This window comes from Saimiri boliviensis, chromosome 2 (assembly GCF_048565385.1).
Source record: "Saimiri boliviensis isolate mSaiBol1 chromosome 2, mSaiBol1.pri, whole genome shotgun sequence".
Taxonomy (NCBI): Eukaryota; Metazoa; Chordata; class Mammalia; order Primates; family Cebidae; genus Saimiri; species Saimiri boliviensis.
Genome location: NC_133450.1, coordinates 214456366 through 214483550, shown reverse-complemented (window position 1 = coordinate 214483550; position 27185 = coordinate 214456366). Strand labels below are relative to the sequence as shown.

At 55.0% G+C, this 27185-nt stretch overlaps 1 protein-coding gene across 8 annotated transcripts in view; it reads right to left on the bottom strand.

The window, feature by feature from the left end:
- DAB2IP (DAB2 interacting protein) overlaps positions 1-27185 on the bottom strand; it is a 211369-nt gene that overhangs the window by 80292 nt on the left and 103892 nt on the right. For 4 of the 8 annotated variants that reach the window (XM_039474934.2, XM_039474938.2, XM_039474940.2 and 1 more), the window contains exons 2-3: positions 24934-25037; positions 5436-5575 (exon numbers count right to left, since the gene is read on the bottom strand). In XM_039474934.2, the coding sequence (XP_039330868.1) occupies positions 5436-5575; positions 24934-25037 (244 nt within the window). Of the gene's footprint in view, positions 1-5435; positions 5576-24797; positions 25038-27185 lie in introns of all 8 variants that reach the window. The other 4 variants (XM_074395286.1, XM_074395284.1, XM_074395283.1 and 1 more) reach the window with 1 other exon arrangement.

Sequence of the window (27185 nt, the reverse complement as noted above, 5' to 3'; positions counted from 1 at the left end):
ATACCTCTTGGAAGGCAGAGGCTCATTTCACATGTAGGATCCACCTACAATGGGACCTTTCGGAGGTGGGGAAGACCAAATAGAGCAACCAAGAATCCTGTAAGAGGCTTGTCAGAACACTCAGGCAAAGGACAGGAATAGACAAGTCTCAAAAGAAGCACCACCACTGGCCATGAGACTCAGGAAAGCAGTATTCAATCACCAACAAGCAAGTGAATGCAAATAACAACAACAAAATGCCCTTTTCCTGCCTATCCAAATGACAAAGACAGTTCTAACGATGACATCCAATATTTTGAAGTATGTAAGGAAACAGGTGAGCACTCTCAAAAATCACCGGGGGTGTGTGAATTATTATAGGTTTTCGGTGGGTGACATTTTTCTTAAAAAAAAAAAAAAAAACCCTTTAACTATTCATATTTTTTGACCTAGTAATTCTAAGACTTTATGCTTTGAGAAAATCAGAAACATAGAGGATTTAAATCCTAGTATCATTTTTAATAAAGAAAAACCAGACATAACCTAAATGCCTAAATGATTAAAAACACGGATGACCCAAACAGAAGATGGAACAATAAACTTTTAAAATTAATTCTTTTTCTTTTTTTTTTTTTTGAGACAGAGTTTCGCTCTTGTTACCCAGGCTGGAGTGCGATGGCGCGATCTCGGCTCACCGCAACCTCCGCCTCCTGGGTTCAGGCAATTCTCCTGCCTCAGCCTCCTGAGTAGCTGGGATTACAGGCATGTGCCACCATGCCCAGCTAATTTCTTGTATTTTTAGTAGAGACGGGGTTTCACTATGTTGACCGGGATGGTCTCGATCTCTTGACCTCGTGATCCACCCGCCTCGGCCTCCCAAAGTGCTGGGATTACAGGCTTGAGCCACCGCGCCCGGCTTAAAATTAATTCTTAAAACACGTATGAGAACTTCGCTTTCCCAGGTATAGGCAGGAATCCTCAGGAAAATGTCTTGTGCTTTAAGTAATAACGGCTGTTTCTTAAGGCAATAATGATCCTTCTTATAGCTCAATCCACCTTACCAGGCACAGCAACATCTATCTCTTGAACCTCAGGATAAGGCCACATGATTGCTTATTATTCCCACACTGTAGATATGAAAATTGAGGCTTACCAAGATGCAGTGGCTTAACCTTACCAATATTAACTGAAAATCTATGACATTATTAACCTAACCTCTTTCACACATTATTACTTGATTAAATTTGAGAAACATTTAAGAAATGTACAAGACCCAGTATTAAATGCCAAGGAAACAGCACTGAACTGGATAATTTCTATGAAATGTGTGCTGAAAGTATTAGTGTTAAAGTCTTCAGCAACATGATTATCATCATCCCCATTCTGAAGATGAGCAAACTGAGGCTCCGGAAGGTTACGTGACTTGAAGCCCCAGGAACGCCTGTCTTCAAATCCAAAGATCACATACATCCCATTACTTCTGGCAACTGTCTAAACTGCACTATCATCCAGACATCACCATGCTTGACAGACTAGTCCCAAAAAAAGGATCAGGCCTGCCCTGTCTATAGTAGGGGAGGGAACAAGGGCAAGAAACATCAGACGTGGGTGCCCAGCCTTGCCTGGTGGAAAGCAGGAAAACAGACCCTCACTTCAATTTCCCTGTTCCCCATCAAACTTTCTCACTCTCCCGCCTCCAGGGACTGTCTCACCACAGGGGCAGAATGGATTCCCGCCTACTCAGGGCCAGGTGAGGGTCCCTGGAAGCTGCCATCCCCAACATCCAAGTACTGTATCTCCCTCCCTAGTCCCACATCACTTGGAATTCCGCCATTAGTAACTTTCAGGTGTGGGAACACCAGCCAACACACACATACTCTGGAAGGAGGAATCGATCCCTAACTCTACACATAACAGCCTTGCCTACCTGCACCAGGGCTGCCTGCATTTATGAGCTAAGCTCTGCACCAGGCCGACTGGGAAGAATATGATGTAGGGTACAGCCGCTTTAGAGTAACTACTGGGATAAGTTTAGACAGGTAGCATGCCAAAGGAGGCATATTCCCAGCAGGTGTGGAGGGCTAGAGTCACCCGGAAACAGCATCAGGAGAGACAAGGAATGAGGAAAGCATAATATTGCTAGCTGACCCTCCTAGCTCCTTAGGAACATTAATAAATAAATGAACGACTTGGAAATTATCCTCTGGGCTGGCAGAACCACATCCTCTATCACTTTTACCTACATTAAAACAGCCCCGTAAATGAAGCGGCAGCATTTCCAGTCTGCAAAATGAAAATGCTTTTACCAGCACACCTTTCACCTGGAAAGCGCTCCAAGCAGCATGTATTTCTGTTACCCAGGAGAAATGATCACCTGTCCTTGGTGCTTACTGCCAAAGCCTCTGAAGAAGATATGAGTGTCTGAGGGACCCAGGGACTGTGGAGACCAGCTGGCAACCTCCCCTGAGGCTGTTTCAGAAGAATAAGTCCAAAGGCTCAAGCCTGTCCTACAGCCCCCAGCCCCCAGAGCCCAGCTGTGCCCACCAAGCCCTGTCTAGCCTGACCGCAGCCTCACAACCAGACAGCAACCCTCACTCCCAACCAGCGAGGTTCGGCATCCCCACACCTGAAACCGACTCCTTTTCCAGGGAGCCAAAAAATCCCAGCACAGAACCAACTGGTTTCCAACCTCCAGATGAGAGAATTCCAGCGCAAAAAAAACCACCTCCCCAACGCAGCAGCTTGCAGAGCACGCAGACGGCATTCAACAAAGCCTCTTCAGCAGCCATATAAACCAGAGAGATTCATCTAAAGTCAGAACTCTAGCTGCCGCCTTAGAGTGCCTGGGCTGCTCATCTACATGAGAAGACCATGGGGACCAGGGCTCCCACTCGACACCCTAGAAGCCCCTACCCTCCTTCCTATTCCTGTCCCCACCCACTCACTAAGGCTAGCGTCTTGGCACTTACCCTCTCCATAGCCAGAGGCATGGCAGAAAGCGGGGGTCCCATGGAGCCAGGACACAACCCTTCCTGGCTTCTAAGCCAAGCCAAAGGCAGCCCAGCCTGCCCTCCCAGCCGTCAACAGCACAACCACACCACATCAGAGTAGGAAGAGGCACCGCTCCTCTCATCCAGGTTTGGCCATGAGCTGGGGCGGGGGTGGGGTCACCATAGTTGTTTTCACTCACGGAACTCCAAACAGGATGACTCCAGGGACAGCCCCGGAGAAATTTCTGCCCATCCCTCCCAGTAGCAGCTGATGAATCTATTCCCAAGCAAAGCAGCAAATCAGGAGACCCTAGTTCTGGGAAAGCCTATTTCAGCTCCAAGGCTGGGTAGAGGGATTTCAAACCCACTCTTTCTGCTTGTCCATGGGAAATCTAGGCTCCCTTCCTTTGCCAGCGAACCCACCAAGCCAGATTTTGTTTATAGAAAATTAATAAGACAATTCCACACCGCTGCCAGTGACATTCTGCCCCAGCCGCTACCGTTTCCTACCGTTTCCAGAAACAGGCTTGTAGTTTCACTCCCAACCCCCACTCTGCGCCCCTTCAGCATGAGACAAGGCTGACCTGAGGCCAAGTGAGGAAGGACCAGCACAAGGTGGTCTTGGCCATGCCCGACCTCTGGCTAGGGTGGCCAGCCAGCACTTGCCGGCTTCTAGATACAGGCTTCCCGCTGTAAGGAGGTAAACATGACATGCATGCCGCCTGCTCCCAGGAGGGCAGACACACTGAGAGGCCAGACTGCCTGCTGTCTCTCCTGCTCCCCGGACAACCACCACATGCACACAAAATGGGGTACGTACACAAGCCCCCGCATGCGGGTGCAGAGGGTCCTGACCCCCGCCAAGGAAAGCGCGGAGAAGGGCATATTCCTGGGGAAGAGAGCCGAAGGCAGGGGCCGGGCGGAGGGAGGCAGGCAGCAAACCGGGTGGCCTGCCGCCGAGACAATAACAAAGATGGGAAGCGAGATTTTCAAAGACGCAGTGGCTGCACCCAGCGCTGATCTCTGGCCTGGCTGCATCTTCCTGCCAGGGCACGCCTGGTCCCCTGGGGCACCACGGCCATCAGAGAAAGGCAGAGGGTCCCGCCTCAGGCTGGGCTTGGCAGCTGGGGCAGGAAACCAGCTGCGGGCAGTGGTGAGGATGCACTGGAGAGCGCAGCTCTGGGCCGATGGAAATTAAAGGTCTAGCTGTTCTACCGGGAGGTGGGAGTGTTCCTCTCCAGGAGGATGCCAGGGGTCACTTCAACAGTCACTCAGCCTTGGGCAGGAGTTGGGCTATAACTTGTACTCCTCTGCCTGCTAGAACCAAGGGGGAGGGGAGAGACATTTTCATGCTACCTATGCGTCCCCTACAGGGAGTGCCAACACAGACAGCCCTACGAAGGCAGATGCCAGTGGTCTGAGATGTTCGGGCTGAATGCTGAAGAGGTTCCTCGGTGCCTGCCGGTACTTTCACCTCCACAGGCTGGGCAGGGACATGTTCTAACTGGCACTGGAATCCATCACCATGCCTGTGCCTAAGTGGAAAGGTGCCTGTGGCTGGCACCACTCAGGGAGGACCTGGGCCCTGAGAGGCTGTGTCCGCCCAGTGCCCCCTGGAGGACAGGATGGCTTGCCCTTGCGAGCTGAAGCCTGCTCCTTTGCCGGCGTCTCCCGGCAGGTTGAACCACCTCCTCCTCCCTCTCCCCCTCTGCCCCACCAGCCACCTCCCCACGGAATATTCACACCTGCTCCTGTCTGGCCCAGGAGAAGGAAACAGGGAGCAGGAGACACCCCCGAGAGTGGAGAGGCGAGGGAGAGAGGGAGGAAAGCAGCTGCCCACACTGGAGAGGAGACGGCCCTGGCTCCCCAGCCTCCGGCTATGCCCCCAGCTCAGGGCCTGGGCACTGCCCGCTCTGCTGGCCCCAGCCCCCAGCGGAGCACGCGCCCTACTTAGAGCAGATGTGCCCCCTAAGTGGCCCAGCCCCCTGCTCCTCCCCTCCAGATGTTCACCCTTCCCCTCACCACGGGCAGCGCCCGGTCTCGGCCAAACCCGGCCGAAAATGCCTTTTGTATCTGATATCCAGGGGCTCCGGAGGCAGGGGGATGGGTCCGGGGGCGGAGGCGCCACTTCCGTCCCCGGCTCGGGCACCGCACGGCCGGGGAAACAATGCCCACTCACCTCGGACAGGCGAGGCAGGACTTCCCCGAGGGGGCACTTCGCGCCGGGCCTCGCCCGGGGCCGCCGGGGGCACCCTCTGCTCTCCTCACCTCACCCCGGAGAGAGGCGCAGGGTCCTCCCCTCGGGCCCCCCGGTCCGGCTGAGGTGGCCCCACAAGTTCCCGGCCAGCGGCGTGGGGTCCCCTCCCCCGTGTGGCGCGCCCCGGGTCGAGCTCGCGCTTTGTCCCCGCGCCCTCGGGGGCGCAGCCCCGGGCGGCGGCGCGGGGGACCGGGCGGCGGCGGGCTCACCTCTCATTGTCCGCGGCGGCGGCGGCGGCGGCGGCGCTCCGGAACCCCGGCAGGATGTGGCGGAAGCTGTGGTTGCGGTCCAGCTTGGGCTGGCTCTTGGTGCGCTTGATGGAGCCCTTGAGGCGGCGGCTGAGGAAGCCCTGCGCGCGGGGCGACAAGAGGGGGAAGGGGAGGCGGGGTTAGCGCCGCGGCGGCGGGCCGGGACCCGCGCGGGACCCGCACCCTCGCTGGGCGGCCGCGCGGCCGAGGGCGGGCCGGGCTCGGGCTCGGCCCCAGCAGCTCGCGGCCCGCGCCGCCCGCCCGCCGACCGAGCGCCGACGGCCCGGCCCGCGCAGCGCGGCCCAGCCCACCCCACCCGCCACGTCGCCCCCGCCCCCTAAGCCGCTGTTGCCATGGCGACGCCGAGCCGAGCCGCGCCGACCGCGGCCGAGGCTGCCCGAGACCCCGGGCGCCGGGGCGAGCGGGGAGTACCGGGACGAGGGGGCGGGGCTGCGGAAGGGCGGAGAGCCCCGGGGACCGCGGGGGCCGGCCGCTCCTCTCACCTCCCCGCCGCCTCCAAGCCCGTGCTCCGCGAGCGAGGTCACACACCCCCACCCACCTGGAGGAATCCACGCCCCCCACCCCGTCGAGGATTGACACAGCGCCTTCCTCCGCCGCGAGGTCGCTGCTCCCAGCCTGCGGTGGTACCGATGAGAGCGGGCGCGTGGTCGGCTAAGGCGCCGGCTGGCCTGCGCCTGGCAGTGCCCTGACCACCTAGCCCCGGATACCGGGCGACTTTCCCTCCCAGAGCGGCAGTCGCTCGATGTCAGGGTGGAGCCCCTGCCCAGAACCGTTGTACGTACCCCAAGCAAGGACAACCACCTTGGGGATGGGATTCCTAGCGCCCAGCTAAGGGAGGGGTCCGAGGGGCTAAAGGATTTGCTGAGTATCCCCGTTAAAAGCTTCAAGATTTGGGGAACCTTATTCAGGCCGTTTATCCACCTACCAGGTTGTACTGACTGAGAACAGAGCTTAATTCCCCACCTCCCCATCCCAAGAGCTCCTGGTCTAATGGAAGAGACAGAGGAGACAGGCGTTCGATTCGGACAGGTCGAACTGATCTTCCCCGTACAGGTGATGGGATAGATGTGGGGGCCCCAGAGGACACAGCCTGGGTCCTGCCGGGCTTGGAACCTATAGGCAGCTTGAGGGAGAGGAAAACTGGAGGAGGGAGAGTCCTCTGAGAGGGGCGATTCTGGGGGCTCACCCACCCCAGTCTCAATTCCAGGTGGCAAGTGGGATATTAACTTAACTCGAGGTTACTATACATAATCCGAATGCCACATTCCATCCATCACAAAATAAAGGGTCAGTTTGGCAGCGCTCTCTGTGTCTAAGAGGAGCCGTGGACATTTGCTACAGGCGCTGGGCTGCATCTGTCCATCTTCAACATGACAAGGTCAAACATGGGCTGTACAAGTCATCTCATGTCACCCTCACAGACAGAAAATGACAGAAAAACATTCTCTGCAAATGAAGCTTGCTCAGACAGGTAAAGTGACTCACTCAAGGACACCCAGCTTCCGGGCCTGGCTGATTTGATAGCTTTCAAGATTTCCCTTTTCCTGTCTTTCTCCCTCTGCCTTTTCCTCTTTCCTCACCCTTTCATGTCCACAGGAGACCTACCCCTGTGGCCACCTGTTGCAATTCTGCGTGTCCTTCAAGGCCCACCTGAAATGCTACCTCAACAGAAGGCCATCCCAGGCAGCGCAGCCCAAATGCCTCTCACCTCTGCAGCCTGGAATTATCCATCAGAGTATTCTCATCCGCTGCCACATATATCTCTTAGGTATTAGAGGCTGCGGGAATGACCCTTCTCCAGAGGTGTGACCCATAGACAAGGCAATGCTTACTGCAGAGGGACCACAAATGGTGGCAGGCCAGGGGACCACTAGGCTCTCTGGGAGACGCAGCGTGGAGGCAGCGAGCTGCACCTCTTCGTGAGCTCTGAGCTCTCCCAACCTCCGCCTCTTGCCAGGTAGAGGGGAGGGCTGCACCTGGCTAATTTGGAGGGTTCTCCTCTCCCAGAGGTTGTGGTCAAGCAAGTTATCCCATGCGCTTGTACTTTTTCTTGGTTTTTCTTTTCTACGCTGATGGAAATTTCACAATTTTTGCAATCTTGCGATACAAAGAACAAAGAAGCATGTTTCACAATTTATGTAGCTCATTCTGGAGCAGTATGGATGGCTTTATCCTATTTCTGAGTCAAAAAAAGTTTTCTCCTCTCTAGGAGGTTTGATGCACATGTGGCACCTCCTCTTCCCCACTCCACCCTCTGTGACTCTACTTAATGCTCCTCTGACAAGCAGCCTCCTCCTTAAAGCCTACTCGGAATGGTACCTCCCCCACCCAAACTGACAATGACCTTGGGGACTCCTAATACCCACTGCCACCTTCACTCTTCCACTTTATTGAGAGCCATTATGTGCTAGACACCGTGGCCAAGATAGCCATGAACATTATGGGGTAAGCAATGGATGGATATTCAAGAGGTCAGGGTGCTCCGATCATGAGAAAAGTGATGCTTCCAGGGAACAGAGAGGGTTCCCATTGACCCACCCACCCATCCTATCACACATCCACCTAAAGACCTGTGTTCCCCAGAGGACTCAGCTCAGGACCTTGCATCTGACAGGCTTAACAAATACCACCGCCAGAAGGGGACTCAGATGCGAAGGCTGAATTAGAGGGTGACTGGGGACCAGAGTAGGGAAAGGACTTCCTCAGGGTCACAAAGCAAAGTTAATCAAGGACCTCGGACTCCAGTTCCCTGCTCTGCCCAGCTACACAGCTTGTTGCACTCCTTCACGGGGGTGGAGGGCCCTCATTGCCGGATGAAGGGAGGCAAACCGTTTCTACTGTCCCTTCAGGGGCAGCTCCTGGAACTTGATTTCTGGAGGCAGCTACAGCCCAAACTTGGAAAGAGGAGCTGACTGGTCTTGAAGTCAGAAACTCTTATTCTAGACCAAAGACAACCTTTAACTGAGGGGCTGTGGGCAAATCATTCAGTCTAACAGGGTTCCTGATACCCACTTTCCAGGACCCTAGTGGAGACCAATGACAGCTCAGTGGCTAAGAACCGAGTTGGAGGCAGGCACATGGGGCTCAAACCTAGCTCCACAGACCCCTCACTGCAAGAGTTGACAGCAAGGCCCCTCACCTCTCTGTGAAATGGGTGGGGGGCTGCAGTGAGGATTAACTTGGCAGATAAAAGCTGATTAAGCTGCCAGGCATGGTAGCTGATGCCTGTAATCCCAGTACTTTGGGAGGCTGAGGCAGGTGGATCACCTGAGGACAGCAGTTCAAGACCAGCCTGGCCAACATGCCGAAACCTCGTCTCTACTAAAAATACAAAAACAAGCCGGGCATGATGGCACAAGCCTGTAATTCCAGTTACTCGGGAGGCTGAGGCAGGAGAATCACATAAACCCGGGAGGCAGAGGTTACAGTGAGCTGAGATTGTGCCACTGCACTTCAGCCTGGGTGATAGAATGAGACTCCATCTCAGAAAGCAAACAAACAAAAAACTGATAAAGCTCTAGGCTCAGAGTGGGGCAGACAGTAAGGGCTCAACAAAAGGCACATATCATTCTCAGATGGAATCCCGTATACATGTACAGGACTGTTAAAAACACTCAGTTTGCAGTAATGCGTTGGGCCTAGCTCATCTGCAAGGATATTATAAGTTGTCTCCATAATCACTCTCTTGCCTACTGACAGACTCTGACCCCTCGCCACACCCCCTAAGGCCTGGCTGTATCCCACTTCTCCTGCAGATGGCCCTGGACCCCAGGAGCCCCCGCTTGCTGACCATGTCCTCTGGGCAGCTCACATTGCTTGGCCTCAAATCTTCAGACAATCTGTGGGCCAATTACTGGTCTCTCTAAGCCTCGGTATCCCTAGGTGTAAAATGGACTGATGATGATACCTACTTTATGGGACCCTGGGAAGGATGAAATGAGGTACAATGTGGCCAGAAAGACAGTAACTATTAAGCAACTACACACAGTACTTGCTAGGTTTATTGTGACTGATACTAATGTTGGCTGAGCACAACCACCTCTTTTTGCCGCAGCGGGTAAATGACCGCCAAGGGTTCGAGTCTGTCTGGGCTCTTCGAGGGGCCTGCAGGCCGCCCGGCAGGGGGAGAGGGACATGAATGAACACGCTTGCAAAATGATTCTGGAGCCACAGAGTGTCATCCAGTTTAGTAGTTTTGAACTCTTTTAAACGAGCACCTTTTTTTCTTCTTTCCTAAAGCAACCTCACAGAGACTTCCGATGTCCAAAGTGCACAGGGCGGGCAGGGCTGCTCAGGTGGAGGCCTCAGCTTTCATTCACTGGAGCAAGGACTGATGTCTAAAGCTCAGCAAGCAGCCTACACAGTCTGCGGGGACCCATGGCTCCCTCCCCAGATGGGGCACTCTGCCTCTGTTAAGGCAACCCATGTCCCCATCTACTTGTCAGGCAGCTGTGCCATGGCGCTGAGGTCAACCAAGGCCCAAGGGCTTTTGCACAAGGCTGCTGCCTGGTGCCACCTCCCCAGCTCATTCCCTGACAGCTGGGCATGGATAGCTGTGTAGCCCCTGCCACTCTCTGTGGATGGCTCACTGCCCCTCTGGACACTCCTCCTATGTCAGCTGATCCCCAGGGCCGCTAGGCTTCCATCATATCACTGACCAAGGCACAGGGGAATCTGAGTAGGAGTGAGAGGCTGGGGGGTCTCTGGCTGGAAGGACCCGAGTCCTTAAGCAGCTCTCCCACCCCAGTTCCTGCCACTACACCGCCATCCTGACATCTGGCCCCCAACCCCACTCCTTCTCCAGAAGGTCCCAAATGACTTTCTCACAGGCCTTTCAGAATTCAAGACACGTGACTTCTTCATTCTCTGTTTGGGGATGGGCCTTAGAAACTTCATTTCAATCAATTCCATGTGACGATGATGACATATTACCAGCAATTGAGCTTCCGTTCTGACAAGTCACCCCCACTCTAGGAGGGGATGCCTAGGGGGACCCAATGCCTCTTATCAGAAATCCTTGGGAGGATGAGGGCTTCAGAATTCAGGATGTTTTGGGTTACCTGGTGGGGAAATGGAGACTCAGAGAAGGTAAGCCACCTGCTGAAGGTGGCAGAGCTGGGACTATAACCAGGAGAGTTCTGGCCCCTCGGGTGGGCAGCGTGGGGACTCCCACATATAGGGGAACAGAACGGACAGCTGGAATTGTCCTCCCCACACTCAGCCCCAGGCACTGTAATAGGCTTCAGGGACCAAAGTCAAGGCAGGAGGGAAGAAAGAGAGGCCCTGAGAGCAGGGCTGCCACAGGGGACTCCCAGGGAGGACTTGGAGGCTCCCCACCCCCAGAGAGGCGAACCTTGCCCAGCGCTGTCCTTGCCTGTGTCCCTAGGCAGCCCCTAGGGAACCAGGGATCTGCATTTCAGCACCGCCACCTGGACACCCGGGAACCCCATGTCACCAATGGTCTCAAAGCCACTGCTTCTCACCTGAATGTGAAGCACTGAGCACCATGCCTAGCACACAGTAGGTGATCAGTCAGGGGTGGGTTCCTTCCCCCAAGCCCAGCATCTCTTTGTCCTTGCATACTTCCTCCAGGCCTGTCTTCATCACCCTCTCCCCTTCAACAGACTGACCTGGGCTGCTGCAGGCAGGCAGGCGGACTGGCAGACATTTGTCGCCCTTGAGCCCTCAGTTGCCCACTCGGAGACCCCAAGACAGTACTCAGGATGGAGACAGAACCCTGCGGGCCCTCCCTCCACCCAGGCCCGGCTCCTCCCATAGCAGTTTCTAAGGCCCATCCCCAAACAGAGAGCCTTGGAGAAGGGAGGCTGTTTTGACAGGCATGTCTCTCAATATCTTTCTGGGGCTTCGCCCGAATGCCAAAAGCACATCTAAATAAACAGGAAAGGGAGGAGAAGATCCCATCCAGATCCTGCCACCTCTCTCAGTTCCAGGAGGGGAGAAATACTAGCTGCACAGGCTGCCAGGCCGACCCGACACCGTGGCAGGCTGGTGGCAGTACTGGAAAAGCACTGTGCTTCCAGAGTCACAGGGTGGGAGCCAGGAGGGCCTACAGAGGGCAGCCAGGCCAGTGCCCACATGATACAGAGGAAGCACTGGAGGCCCAGAGGGCAGTGGGACCTGCCCAGTGTCCCCAGGTGGGGCCATTAGAACCTGGGTCCCCTGCTCCTTGCCCAGTGCTCTTTGTATCTTCAGCATCCCTGCTTCAAGAACCTCCCAGGCTGCCCACACCTCCTGTTTCTGGGCCTTAGTCTTCCCACCTGCTATGCGAGGGGCTGGGCTGAGTGATCACCAAGCTCATTTCCAGGGCTGATATTTGATGATTCTATAAAGTCAGAGCAGCTGCCGGGGCCAGGCTGCCTGGGCCGCCCCAGGCTTGGCACTAATGGCATCAGGGAATTCTCTGGCTTTGCCCAAATCCTTCAGACATACCATTCCTCCTGCCCCCGCCCCACCTTCCCTGTTCCTGGGTCTCTACCCTCAGCAGGCTGCCAGGGGCTCTGGCCTCCTCCCCTCAAAGGTACATGCCATCAAAGGGGGTCCCAGCTGGAGATTGGCTCACTAATGGTGGAATGCCAGACACTGAGACACGCGAAGAGGGGAGGCATGTTAAGCTGGGATTAAGTTGGTCCCTTCCTGGTGGCCATCTACTCACAGGCCACCCTGTGCCCATAGAATCCTCCACAATCTCATGCCAGTGAGATCGCCACATACACCACCTAGAGAAAGTAGCCAGACTACTTAAGTCATACGAAGAGAACACATTCATAAAACTTCGGGGAAACGCCAGGAAGAAGCTGGACCCTGACACTCAAGGGTCACTGTTGTGTTAAAATACTGCCTGGAAAAACACACTTAAGCATGTTCACATAGAGAAATATACAAGGCCAGAAACACACAAGTTCAAGGACAGGCACGCATACAAATACATGCAGGAAAGGCAGTCCACAAAGAAATGCATACATAAGCATATAAGTCCTCCAATACCGCCACACATACACACACTAACACACACACTGATCAGCACACACACGAATACACACATACACAGTCATGAAACATACACGCTAACATACAATTACACTGAAACAAGCCCACACACCGTCGTGAAACATACAAGCTAACCTACAAATACACTGAAACAAGCCCACAGATACAAAAAAAAAAAAACAAACAACTCAGCTATCATCAGGCACCCACAGAACTGCAGACACGCAAGCGAAACACACTGGCCCACGGGTGCTCAAATTCACAACCAGGATGGGAAGGGCAAGCGGCCGAGGAAGCTTGAGTTGGGAGCCCAGATCTCAAGACCAAGGCCGGAAGACAGCTCTTAACTGCTTCCGAAACAATCGCCCATTTCCTCCCCGCTTTTCTTGCAGGGCTTCACTCTGTGAGGCTTCACTCCTCTCCAGCTCTGAAAGCTTGTCTTTACAGCTCCCTCCCTGAACATGTGACTTTTGTCCCCTGTCAAGAGCTAAAGGTCCCTTTCCTAAACAGTTCTCCTGCCCATCAGCACACCTGAAATCCCACCGTTTGACACACCTCTTTAGGTTGTCAGGGTAATCCAATCTCTAGGAATCCCCAGGTAAAACGTAAATATCTTTCATCCTTGCCAGGAAGAGGGTGAGAGCAGGTGATTCTAACATTTAATGGCTATGGGGGCCTTGGCCTCCCGACTTAACCTTCCACGCCTGTGTCCTCTTCTGTAAAATGGGGACAAGGTGGTTGTGGAGATTCAATGAGATCGTGCGTGGAAGAAACTACAATAAATACGAACTGCTGTCATTCCTCTCATAATCACTTTCATTATCATAGTTTTTTATTACTTCCTTTGACCACCAGAGACCAGCCCAGCTATTAGTCAGAAGGGCCTGGGCTGTTCCTCTTGCCTGGGAAGGAAGACCCTCCATACCCTTGCAGGTATCTGCTCAGTCTTTGCCTTAGAGGCCTCCCCTGATGTCCGCACACTAGGCCAGGTCTCCCTGTAGACTTATCACGGTTGTAATTCTGAGTGTGTTTGTTTAGTGCCTCCCCCACCCCATACTGGACTGTGAAGCCTCCAGAGCAGGAGCCAATGGCAGCTGGGGTCTCCAGTGCTGGACACCTGGCACTGATATTTCCTGAATGAATTAACACATATTGGATGCTATAAAAGGAAACAGAGAAAGTGCTCTGTGGGGCTTTTCAAAAGGATTTCACTTCAGAGCAATCTAGGCAGACTGGCTGGAGGAGGCAGTAGGACAGTTGGGGAGTCTGGCTGCCCTGGGAGGCCCCTGGAGTTACCACAGGTCCCTCCAGCCTCCAAGTTACACACCACCACCTGAGCCTGGGCTTGTCATCCCTTCCCCAGTGCAGAGGACACCCAAGTAAAGCGGACTCCTAAGGAACACTGAGAGTCTAACGGAGGGAAAAGAGGGGAACCCAGTCTTGAAAAGGGTAAAGGTAAAGCTGGGAGGGGAGCTTCGGACGTCAGCAGGGTCCTCCTGGTATCTGCCAGTGCCCAGGACTGAGCAGACATCGGCAAACAGAAACCAGTTACGCATTCCCAAGGTCTCAGCTTGGGATGTGACAACCAGAGCAGCCAGGGAGTGACTCATTGTCCCATAAATCCTCCAGCTGACACTTGCCTTAGCATAATAAGCCTGTCCCAGAGGTCTGGACAGCTACAAACACCTCATCAGCTCTTTAAGCTCTCAGCCAGCCCTGGCCTCGGGGTGGGGAGCTGGACACCCAGGGCCACGTGGCTGCAAGGAAGCCGATTCCACCAGGCAGCTACACCCCTGCAGCTGGGTCTGTACTGTCTCCACCTGCCTCCACGCCCTATCACTGAGGTCCCGGCCAGTCCTCCCGGGGCGGCTTGCTGACTTCAGTGCTCACTCCCCAGCAGAACTCCCCTGTCCTGTCCTCTGTGTGCTGCATGAGTGGCAAGAAAACCACGTTTGGAGTCGAGAACTCTGGGGTCAAAACCCAGCTCTGCTATTAATACTAATGAGGGCTCTTCCAACACGATGCTGCGAATTAGTCAGAAGTATTTAGTAAGCCCTGTCTAAGCTGCAGGCACAGTATTAGGGCTTCCCATGACTTCTCTTCTTTAATTCTCACAACCCAATGTGCAGACGGAGAACAGAAGTTCGGAAAGGGCAACTCATTTGCACAGCACCGCATGGTCCGGAAGCGGCAGGGCTGGGCCCGACGCAGACAGACTGCTCCAGAGCTAAAGCTCTCATGTAACGCCGTGATCGGACTGAGGCACTGAGTCAGCACCTGAGCCTCTCTGTGACTCAGTTTCCCTGCTGTACAATGAGGGGGTTTGGTCTAGCTGATCTCTACATCCTTTCCAGCTTGGGTGTGCCTCCCTGGTGACCCATTTGCAGGGAAGGATCTTCTAGGGACAAAGGGGCACTAATGGCGCAACTTTTAGGCCTGTGCAGGGCCACAGTGGGGTTCTGTTGGGTAGGATCGCCCTGCACTTCCAGGCACCCAGCTGGCTGGGGTGGCCCCAGGGCAGCAAGGCAGGAAACAGGTGCTATCTGGTTTCTCTCCCTGGACCAAGAGCCACCAAGGAAACAGCAGAACCCCAGGGAGCTCCAGGCCTGAGGACCAGTAAACACTCGTGGGAGGGAGGGGTGGGGGAAACCCCATCAATCCACCTGAGTAAGCAGTGCTTTTAAAAGCCCTTTTCACTACAGAATTCAAAATGTACCATTTGGGGAGAGGATTTTATAGGCTATTTCTCCCCCTGGTTGATTTACCATCTGCAGGCCAAGGTTCACCTGGGAGTCCTGGCCTCAGAAGGCCCGTGGGTACGGGGTAGAGTCAAGGTCAGTTTCTTTTTCTTTTTTTTTTTTTTTTTTTTTTTTTTGAGCAGAGTTTCACTCTGCCACTCAGGCTGGAGTATAGTGGTGCAATCTCAGCTCTCTGCAACCTCCACCTCCCAGATTCAAGCGATTCTCTTGCCTCAGCCTCCCGAGTAGCTGGGATTACAGGCATGTGCCACCATGTCTGGCTAATTTTTTGTGTTTTTAATAGAGATGGGATTTCACCACATTGACCAGGCTGGTCTAGTACTCCTGACTTCAGGTGATCCACCCACCTCAACCTCCCAAAGTGCTGGACTTACAGGCGTGAGCCACCACACCCAGCACTTTTCAAGGCAAGGGCTGGTATCCTCGTCGGGCCTCTGATGGGCTGGGTCACTTGTCTTGACCTGTCCTCCCAAGGCAGGGGGCCACTCTGACCTCAGACACACAGTGTGGGGCTGGCAGAAGTGGAGAGGTCGCTGCTCACCCTCTTCCCTGCTCACCCTGCAATTACTCCATTTAATTCATTTATTCCCTGTCTCTCTCTGACACATGCACCTTCAATCCACAAGCCCCTCACGAGCCTGTCACAGGTGAGACCTTGCCCCAGTGCCAGGAGTTCAGACAAATCAGAAACAGTCCCTGTCCTTGAGAAGGCGACCACTGTCTGGTGGGAGAGACGAATGTGATGGATAATGAAGTCACAGTGTCTGTCAGAGCATGTGTACAGGTGCGGTGTTCTGCAGCCTGGACAGAGCCCTGGATGGCACTGATGAGCTCTGGAGACAGAGAAATGGGGAGGAATTGTGGGTAGAAGGACCTGTCCACAGGCCGGGTGCGATGGCTCACGCCTATAATCCCAGCACTTTGGGAGACCAAGGAGGGTGGATCACCTGAGGTCGGGAGTTTGAGACCAGCCTGAGCAACATGGAGAAACCCCCGTCTTCACTAAAAAAAATACAAAAATTAGCTGGGCATTGTGGTACATGCCTATAATCCCAGCTACTCGGGAGACTGAGGCCGGAGGGTCGCTTGAACCCGGGAGGCAGAGGTTGTGGTGAGCTAAGATTGTGCCATTGCACTCCAGCCTGGGCAACGAGAGCAAAAAAACTCTGTCTCAAAAAAAAAAAAAAAAAAAAAAAAGCAAGAGAAGAAAGAAGAAGAAGAACCTGTCCATACAAAGACATGAAAGCTGGGACAGCCCGGGCGGCTAAAATGCCGGGCTGGGAACTGGATCCCCCACGCTGCTGGGAGCCATCTAAGGTGCTAGAGCAGGGGAGTAACAGGCTCAGCTCATTTTAGACATTCTCTAAGCAATTCCACAGGAGAAGTTACTCATCCCGACGCAGAGCCTTGTGTCGGAAACAGATACCACTGCTGCCACCTCCACACAGGGCCTCCTGGCTTGGGAAAGAATTCCCACCCAGCGACTCAGATATAATTACGTCTGCAGTCCCACCAAAATGCCACTTGATGGTTTCATTTTCATAGCATGAGGAGGTGGGGAAAGGAAGGCATCTGAGTCTTGCCCCTGACATGCAGGTCCCCCCCGACCTCCCAGGAAAGGCGAGGACCCGTAGGGCCACAGGGCGGGTCGGCAAGAGGAGAGCAGTCCTCTCCTACCCTGGGTGTCTCAGCCCGGGGGCCAGGCCTGCTCAAAGCAGGGGCAGAACGAGAGAAGGCAGGGAGATGGGGAGGCCTGGGTCCAAATGCCAGTTCTGTCCCCGCCAGCTGTGTGGCCCAGGACCACGCACCTCCCCTCTCTGGGCCTCAACATCCTCATCCGTGAGATGGGAGGAAAACGACACTGGCTAGCAGAGACTGAGCAGCGCACCGTGGGCCAGGCGCTGTGAGAACTTCAGCACCCAGCCCGCGAGTGGAGCCGTCCTCAGCTGACTCTTCACTCCCCATCTGCCTTGATTTTTGTCACCTTCGAAGAGGGAGATTTGTGTTACCTGAGTCTCAGGCTGTACAGATCGAATGAGACGATACTCAGAAAGTGCTCGGCACAGGGCCTGACCCAGAGTACCACGCAGAACAGGATTCAACGCCCCCTCGTACAGACAGCAGAGGTGGTAGAGCTGGAATTCGAACCCCGGTCAGTGGGACTTGGGGTGCAAGCTCTGACCAGCACCCTGCCTCTCCCACAATGCCCGCCTTGCCCCCTCAGTGAAGTGGTAGATGAACAGGTGCCTGCAACCCACCCAAGGGTGGCAGTGACCGAGTGTTGGCCCCGGCCCGGTGACCACCGTGCGGCGGCCCTGCCTGACAGATCACCTGCTGGTCCACCTCACCTTGTGCCCTTCCTCTTCGTGGACAGCTGTCTCCACCCCAGACCTTGTTCCATCCAGTGTCCCTGACCCAGGGCCCCTTTCAGAAGCCCTGGCTTTCTGGTCCACCCAAGCCCAGATGGCACAGTCAGTCATGCCAGGCCCAACCGTGACAGATGGTCCCAGATCTGAGCTGCCCCCAGCCCCCAGCAGTGGGCTCCGCCCTTGTTTAGCACAGTGGGCTGCTGCCTGTGGCCCCGGACACACAAACCCCTGGGACTTCAACACTCACTGGGAGGAGCCACCCGCGAGTCCACTCGCTGCCCTCTGCTGCCCCCAGCTGGCGGGAAGCCACCCTGCGCAGACACCTCCACCTCCATCTGAACTTGCCGCCTGAGAACTTGGGTCTCTCGTCCCCTAGCAACCCCTCCACCCCTCTCCACTTTCTAGTGCCAGGGCTGAGCCCTAGAAGTTCAGCCCGGGGTGATACTGCTTTGGGGCCGTGACAGAGGGGTGTGGAAGGGGGAGGGATCTGTCCAGTTACCTGGGGTTCTGGGGGAAATGTGGGGAGGAGGTGTACCCCTCACACAAGCGAGGTGAGCAGGTGTGAACACTGGGGAATGCTCCCTTGTGCCAGGCACTGAGCCCCCACAGCCGCCTGGTGGGGAGGGGTTACTGCCTGTTTACAGACAGGGAAAGAGGGTGAGGCAACTTGCCTGAGCCAGCCTTCTGGAGGCTTCTAATCCTGCTCCATCCCTGGGCAGGGGGACTACCCCTGGGAGGGGCCAGCACTGTAGCCCCAGGACCCCGAGTAGGTTTGAAGAGAGGCAGAAAGGCCCTCACAAAGCATTCCACCTGCCCGTCACTGAACTTGACGTATGCAGGGACTGGGGAGGCAGCCTCTACACCTCAATGGGAACCAACCAGTTCATCTGATTCGGTGCTGGGCTTACGTGCAGGGCTGGGGAAATGGAGTTTGCAGGGATGGCCGTCGCATGCGTTTGGAAGACCCCAGGGCAAGAAGAGGAGGGGGTACGGAGGCTGTGTTGTAACCTTCACTTCCATGCCCCACTCACGCGGCCCAAGCCAAGCTGCTCCTTGCCAGGAGGAGGCAGGAGATTCCAGGACTCCTCCAAGTGGGCTCCTACCCCTACCCCTGCACAAGGGCATTCTGAGCACAGATGTTGAGGGGGTGGAACGGGCTCCTGAGAATGTGCTTGAGAAAAGCGATTTGCTTGTCCCCCGAACTCCACGATGGATCCCCACGCAGTCTTGGTTTCTGGCCACTGAAGGAGGTCCAATCTCTTCCAGCCTGGTCAAGTACGCTGTACTCCATGTCTGCTCTGGCCTACTCTGGCCCACCTCACCTCCCTTGCTGAGGACCTCATACTCCTGTTAATATGGCCTCAGATCCCATCTGTTCTGTTTACTGCCATGGATCTCTTGTTGCTTCCATTCCAGCCACTTCCTCACATTTCAGCCCCCAAACTGCTCTCTGTTCCTGCTGTCATTTGCTCCTAGCTGTTTCCCATGTCCTGGCCTGCGCAGGGGCTGTCCCAGCTGCCTGGAACGTCCTTTCCCCTTCATCCGCCCAGAAATGACTTCCCCAAGCCCCAGCTGACCCCTCTGTATTTCTGCAGGTAGCAACTACGTTTTCATCCTATTTTACCCTCAATGACCAGCATAGGCCCTGACACACAATTAGTGCTGATGAAAAATGTATCGAAAGAAAGAATAAAGGAAGGCAAAGGGCAAGAGGAAGGTAAGTTGTTCACACCGTGGCAAGACTCACAGACTAGAGCTGGGCTCCCGCCGCTGCCTCCCACCCGCTGCAGGCCCTTCCCCTTCCCGAGCCCGGGTTCCTCAGCTGTAAAATGGACCTCACGAAACTGCCTTCCTGTTTATTAATGGGGTGGGGGGACAGCTCTCCACCCTACCAATACTGCAGCGGTCCCACCTCTGTCCCAGGCCTCAGACTGGCCTGCTCTTAGATTCGAGAGGCTCCAAGACCCCCTGTCCCCACATTTCCTGCCCCAAGGACCATCCTTGCCCCACCCTGGCCACCCTGGCCAACTCACGAGTCCTACCTTCCAACACTCCCCCTGCAGAAAAGGGGGACGCCACCTGCAGAAGGCAGACACAGACCAAAACGACAGTGACGTCCCTTTTGGGTTTGAATAGTTTAATACCAATCAGTCTCCTTGAAGGGCAGGGATGGAGCGGGTGAGGGTGGAGAGGATGGGGCCTGCTCTCTCACCACCCCGCCCATCTCAGGAGACTCTGGCTCACGGAGCAGAACGGAGCAAACTCCTCATACTTTTCTTTTTTGTAATAAATATTCTGTTTACTCTCCCTCCCGTTCCCTAGGAAATGGGCACACAGTGGTTCAGGGGCCAGCTTTGGCTGATGCTGCAGCGAAGACTAATTAGACACTCAGAGGAACTGGGAGGCACAGGGGTTTGGAGAAAATTGGAGTGCCCATGGTGGGACCCCACCCAGGGGTCCAGCACTGCCACCCTGTTAAATTCAGGGCTGCATGGCTGGCATCCCTCTGCTGGTTGATGGGCTACAAACATAGATTTGTCCCAAGTGAACATTCATCTGAGATGGAACCACAGCAGCCTGGGCCAGTGGAGGGAGCTCCAGCAAGTATCCTGGGCAAGCTGCTCCTCTCCGGGCCTCAGTTTCCCCGTATACCGTGGGACAGACCTGGCTCTTCTGATCTGTGAGCCTAGCTGGCTTTTCTGTTCTCCACCCCAACAGCCGCCCGGAGCCTGTGTAGCTTGGAAAGGGCACAGATGGCGGGCAGTGAGGCCAACTCTGTAGGGAGCAGAGAATGCCCCTCCTGGACCTCAAGTCTTGTGTCCCTCCTTTAGGCAGCCCCCAGTCCAAACTGCCGGTCCCTCTGCAGCTGGGACCTGGTGGCCAGGAGGGGGCAGTGCGCAGATGAGCAGGAGGTAGCTGTTGGGGGCTTCAGGGGCGGCTGGGCCAAAGAACACACATTCCTTCCAGGAAACGTGATGGGCGCTGGGAGAGGGGCTCAGCTCAGACGGGGTGGCTGGCCTCGCGGAGCTGGGAGGAGAGGGCAGGAAGGAGCAAGGGGTGGGGAGTACTGGATGAGGGGGAGAGGGACAGAGACCCGGGCTCAACTCCAGGCCCTACCCCAGACACGCTGTGTGACCTCAGGAAAGGACCCTCCCCTCTCTGATTCTCAGTCCCTCCTCTGTATAGGGAACGGTTGAACCAGATCATTTCCAGCAGCCTTTCCCTGGTGACACAGGTGGGAGGGTCACCCACTAGCTTGCATGTTGGCCTGTTTCTGGTGTTTGTGTGACAGAAAGACAGCTGAAACATAGGGAGGGTGCGGGGAGGCTGCAGGAGTGAGAGGAGGCGTGAGAAGCTGGGAAACCTGAGGTCCACACACCAGAGGTCTCCTGCTAGCTCCACTCACAGCCGCCATCCGCTGTAGCTCTTGCGTCCTGCAGGAGAAAGTCCCAAGGCTTCAGCCCACCCACCGAGACCTCTCACCCTTCCCATCAGGCCCTCAACCCATCCAGCACTCCAATCACACAAGGCCATTAGCTCGCTTCTATTCACTTCACTAACTGAAATACTCTTCTCCCTTGGTTCCTGACGAACTCCTATACAACCCTCAAAGCCAAGCCCCAAAAGTCCATCCTCTAAGAAGTCTTCTCTGTCCTTCCTGGCCAGAGATAACTGTGCCTTGTTCTGTCACAGCATCAGGATGACGCAGGAGGTGCACAGCCAGGCACCCAGTGAAAGTGAGTTGCTGAAAGAAACCAAAGACCTGCTCCTAGAAGAACTGAAATCAATCCAGGATTGAGTTTACCTGCAGTTTCTGCCAGCCCCCTGGGCCTTCCCCTCCCTGACACTTCTTCTCCATCTCGCAAAAAATAGCCCTGAGACCTAATTTCAGCTAAACCTTCAAACACGACTCTCCACTTTCAACTTCCCGAGGAGGAATCAATTGGCTGTCAAGTTTCCCAGAGTCTCTGCCACCTCCCACACCCTGGGCCTGCCAACGCTCCTCGAGGTTGATGGAGAGGGGGGAGCGCAGAGGAGGGACGGAGGGAGGGCCCAGCCTGCAACAGGGAAGACTGGGGCTGGGGAAGGGGGCAGGCCGAGGAGCTGCAGGTGGGGAGACCAGGAAGAGTCATCAGCTCTTTGCCTCCCGAATCAAACCGTGGCTCCTCTGCCATGGAGGCAGCAGAGGGAGAGAACAGCAAGCCGTCGCTGCTGGGGGTTCCAGGGCCTGGGGAAGCTGGGTGGGCACATGTAAAGCCCCCAAACCCAGCCTGACTGTTGGTCTATGTGGATCCAGGGCCCCAGCTTGCTGCCTGCCACCCTCCCCTCCCTCCCTTCCGGGAGATGCTCCTGGCACAGAGCAGACAGACCTGGGTTTGAATCTCAGGAGCCTGAGAGCTGACGGCCACAGCTGCGCAGGAAGCCTCTCTGGTCATCTACGCCAGGCGCCTTCCCCCATCCCCATTCAGAGCCCCTATCACTTGCAGGGCACATGCCAGCCTCGTAGCACTACGTGGTCCTGGAGAGCCATTCCCCCACCCTCTAACTCGCCCTATAGGAGGGAGAGAGTTGGCCCAGATGGGCAGCGGAGTTCCATTCCTGGCCAAGCCACAAAGCTGGTATGAGGCTGTAGAGGACCCGAATCCCAGGTCGGCAGACTCTCTAGGGCCCATTCTCTCAGCTGCCGCACCAGAACATTGAAGCACCTACTGTATGCCTGAACTGTACGCTGCCTTACAAAGCCCATCCCCCACATTTCACAAAAGGAGAAACTGGGGCTCTCCCAGGGTCACATAGTCCCTAAGAGGTGGGGGCGGGACTCGCACTGAACCTTCAACACCTTGCAGAGTGGCTGCAGGTCCCTGGCTGGCTCACGGATGAGGAGGGGTGGCTGTGAGGGTGTAAACAACCCAGGCTCCTGAACCGCTGTCAGCTGGGCGGTGACCTCTGACAAGTCCAGCCCTTCCCAGGCCTCGGTTTCCATGGAGAAGGTGGGCAGGATGAGCCTTATAGACCTTATACCCCGACTCACTGATTCTCCCAAAGGCGCACCCCTGCAAGAGATGCTGACATCTAGCCATCTGGATTTGAAATGGCGGTGACGGTGGCAGTTATCCCAGTATATCCTGTGTCGTCTCCCCTGCCTCCCCGAGGCAAAACCATGTTTCCCAGGTTCCCTCGGGGGTCTACACAGAGCAGAAGTCAGCTGAGCACGTGAGGACGTAGCTTTTGGGAGCCTGTGAGTGAGCAAGCGTGTGTTGCGGGCTGACGAGGGAGGAGTGATTCCGGCCCTGCACGGGGTCTGTGTGCGGGTCCGTCCCCAAGGCCCAGGCCAGGCTCACCTCTGACCTTCCCCCAAACCCCTTGTCCTCTGGCTGTCCCCCAACCCTTCTAGATCTTTACTGATGTTTTACAGCCAAAAATGGAAACCCGATTCAGATGGTAATGATAAATTTCATCCGTGAAGCACCTACCATGGGTCAGACCTAGGCGACCACATTCACCAAGTCCACAGCCAAGCAAGGGCTGTCATTCCACATCTTACTGTCGGGGACACGAGGCTCAGAGAGGCTGAGTGACTACTGAGATCACACAGGTCACGGAAGAGCTGGGATTTGAACCCAGATCCCCACCTCTGAGTTCTCCAGTCCCCGCCCAGCACCCAGCCCAGAAGAGAATCTCAACTCACATCCCTTAAGGACCAAGGTCCCCAGAAAAGGACACAAAACGTAAAGATCCTGGAGTCCTGGCTCCCATGCCTAGCTCTGTTGCTCAGGGGCTGAGTGACACCAGCTAAAGAATCTCACCTCTCTGAACCTCAGCTTCCTGAGATGAGGAGCCAGCCCCACGGCAAGCAGCACACCTCTGCAGCTGCTTTTCTCCCCCCCGCCCCCGGAAGTCCCCCTCTCTCTGTCCTTGCCTAGCCATTTTCTACAGACCCTTCGAGTTGCAGCTCAAAAGTCAGCTCCCAAGGGACCCCTCCCAACCCACCGGGAATAGCCAGTCACTGCCAGCTCCTCTGGAGCCCCTATATGATGCCATCCGGTGACAGCCAGGCCTTCACACTCTCTGTTCCCTTCACCCAGAACCCTCTTTCCTCTGCTCGCACATAGCAGGCATGACAGAAAAACTGGTGAGTGAATGAATGAGCAAACGAACCTTCTGACATCCACCTGCCCTACAGACCTGAGCTCCCTGGGGGAAAGGAATGTGTCTATGTCATCTCTGGGTTGCTGGTGCCTGAAACAGTGCTAGAGGGAGGTGTACAGAATAATGCTTGCTGAATGAGGAAGTGAAGGGACCCACAACTCTGTTTGTGTGTGTGTGTGTGTGTGTGTGTGCGCGCGCGCACGTGCACGTGTTTGCACAGCAATGCATAGGGGCATAAACGGTCAAACGTTAAGGGTCACTGGGTTCTGTTTCCATACAGTTGTTTAGGTTTGTAATTTTCAAAAAGTCTGTGTGTGGCAGGGTGCGGTGGCTCACACCTGGAATCCCAGCAGTTTGGGAGGCCGACACAAGCGGATCACGAGGTCAGGAGTTTGAGACCAGCCTGGCCAACGTGGTGAAACCCTGTCTCTCCTAAAAATACAAAAATTAGCTGGGTATGGTGGCGCATGCCTGTAATATCAGCTACTCAGGAGTCTGAGGCAGGAGAATCGCTTGAACCTCGAGAGGTGGAAGTTGCAGTGAGCTGAGATCGCACCATTGCACTCCAGCCTGGGCAACAGAGCAAGGCTCCAACTCAAGAAAGAAAAAAAAAAGTCTGTGTGTTGGTGGGGACCACTCAATTCAATAGCTACGATATATATACTGTGTTTTGTCGGTTCTAAGCCATCATCAATTGTAAGATACAGCATTATTTTATGTACCACCAAGAATGATTTAAATTATAGTATGCCACGAGAGGTGTTAAAATATATGGAAACAAAAACAGTGCACGTTTTCAGGGTTGCCCAAGCACAGTGTGTGTGCCCTCACCAAGGGTATATTTATCTAAACTGACCTGAGCCTCTTCTCTTCCCGCGCCAGCTCAGCACCGGGCCCATAGCCTTCAGGGCTGTCTGTCCTCCACCTGCCCCCGCCCTCTCAGGATGGGACCCCCCCATGTGGCCCCGGCGACCAGGGCTGAGCCACGAGAGGGGAGCAGCCGAGGGATCGGATACCTAGAGCAAGGGAGGCCGGATGCTCTCCGGGTCCGTGAGGCTCCAGGAAGGGGGGCCGCGGGGTCACAGAGCAGCACCCCGGGCGAGGTGGTGATGGTGGTAGCAGTGGCGGTGGTGGTGACGCAGAGATAGTTACCGTGACCCGGAACGGCGTGGCGGCCGAGGGCTCCATGCTGGGGCTCTTCTCGGAGAGGCTGCCGGGCAGGCTGCGCCGAGAGCCCGGCCTTTCTTGAGGCGACTCTGCCAACAGAGGGGAAGAGAGAGGTTGAACCAGAACAGCTGAGGCCGCAGAGCTGGAGGCTCCTGCCACGCCCATCCCAGCCAGGAAAACAGACAGACTGGTCCCTAGAAAATGGTGCAGGCACCGTGGAAAAGTCTGGTGGTTCCTCCAAAAATTAAAAATACAAGTGCCACGTGACCCAGCAATTCCACTCCTGGGTATAGACCCACAATAATTGAAAACAAGTCCTCAGACAAATACCTGTTTGCAAATGTTCACAAAAGCCAAATGGTGGAACCCCAGTGTCCATCAACAGAATAGACACACACGTGGTATTGACAAGTGAGGGAATATCATTCTGCTCTAAAAAGGAGGAAGTTCTGATACAAGCTGCAACATGGATGGACCTTGAAACATGACACCGAGTAACCCAAAAGGGCATATTGTGTATGATCCCATTTATGTGAAATATCTAGAAGACATCGATTCATAGAGACAGGAGGTAGATTTGAAGTTAGCAGAGGCTGGTGAGAGAGGGGAATAAGGAGTTATTGCTTAATGGTTCACAGCTTCTGCAAAGAGTGATGAGTTTTCGAAATGGATAGTGGTGATAGTTGTGTGACATTACAAATGGACTTCATGCCCCTGAATTGTACACTTAAAACTGTAGTTAAAATGATAACTTTTATGTGGTACATCTTTTACCACAATTTTTCAAAAAGCGGAAGAAAGGGCCTGGTGCAGTGGCTCATGCCTGTAATCCCAGCACTTTGGGAGGCCGAGGCAGGACGATCACCTGAGGTCTGTCTGTTTTCCTGGCTGGGAGTTTTAGACCAGCCTGGCCAACGTGATGAAACATCCTCTCTACTAAAAATACAAAAACTAGCCAGGCATGGTGGCGTGTACCTGGAGTCCCAGCTACTCTGGAGGCTGAGGTGGAAGAATTGCTTGAACCGGGAGGCAGAGGTTGCCAGGACCCAAGATTGTGCCACTGCACTCCAGCCTGGGCAACAGAGTGAGACTGTCTCAAAAAGAAAAGGTGGAAAAAGATTCCCCAAAACCTCCACTCCTTGTAATGTCGTGAGCTCCCTGTCACTGGAGGCATACAAGCAGACAGATAACTGAGCCAACTCCTGGGATGCCACATTGGGGGAGTGCGTATGACCTCTCAAGTGTTCTGTTTGTTTTAGAGACAGTCGCACTCTTCCACCCAGGCTGGAGCGCAGTGATGTGATCACAGCTCACCATAGCCTAGAACTCCTAGGCTCGAGCGATCCTCCTGCCTCAGCCTCCCAAGTAGTTGGGACCACAGGCACACCTCGCCACGCCTACTTAATTTTAAAAACTTTTTTGTAGAGATGGGGTCTTCCTTTGTTGCCTAAGCTGGTCTCAAACTCCTGGCCTCAAGCAATCCACCCGCCTTGGCCTCCCAAAGTGCTGGAATGACAAGACTGAGCCACTGTGTCGGCCCCCAAGTTTTTTCAAACATGAGAATCTGTGACTTCTGGTTTCCAGTTCAGACCTTCTTTTCCAGAGGCTTTAAACTTGGAAGGCCTACAGAGGCCAGCAGGAAATCCAGAACCCAGGAAAGCAGCCAGCCACTCAGCACGAACTGGTTACTGCTACACATCACTAGGAGGGGCTCAGGGCAGCCACAGCGTCCACGGTTCAAGAGAAGCTGAGAATCTGGGTTGTTCAAAATATGAAGTATTCTGACTCTTTTTTTTTTTTTCTTTTTGAGACAGAGTCTTGCTCTGTCACCCAGGCCAGAGTGCAGTGGTGCGATCTCAGCTCATTGTAACCTCAGCCTCCCGGGCTCAAGGGATTCTCCTGCCTCAGCCTCCGAGCAGCTGGGATTACAGGTGCCCACCACCACACCTGGCTAATTTTTGTATTTTTAGTAGAGATGGGGTTTCACCGTGTTGGCCAGGCTGCTCTAGAACTCCTGACCTCGTGATCTGCCCGCCTTGGCCTCCCAAAGGGCTGGGACTACAGGTGTGAGCCACGGTGCCCAGCCGAAGTATTCTGACTCTAAAATGATGATAGTTCATTGAAAACCTTTAGCCACAGCCTGAGCACACCTACATAAAACCTCCTGCAGCTGTCCAACCTGCCAACCTGGCCGCTTTCCTCACTGTTGACCCCACAACAGCGTGGCACCAGCTGCC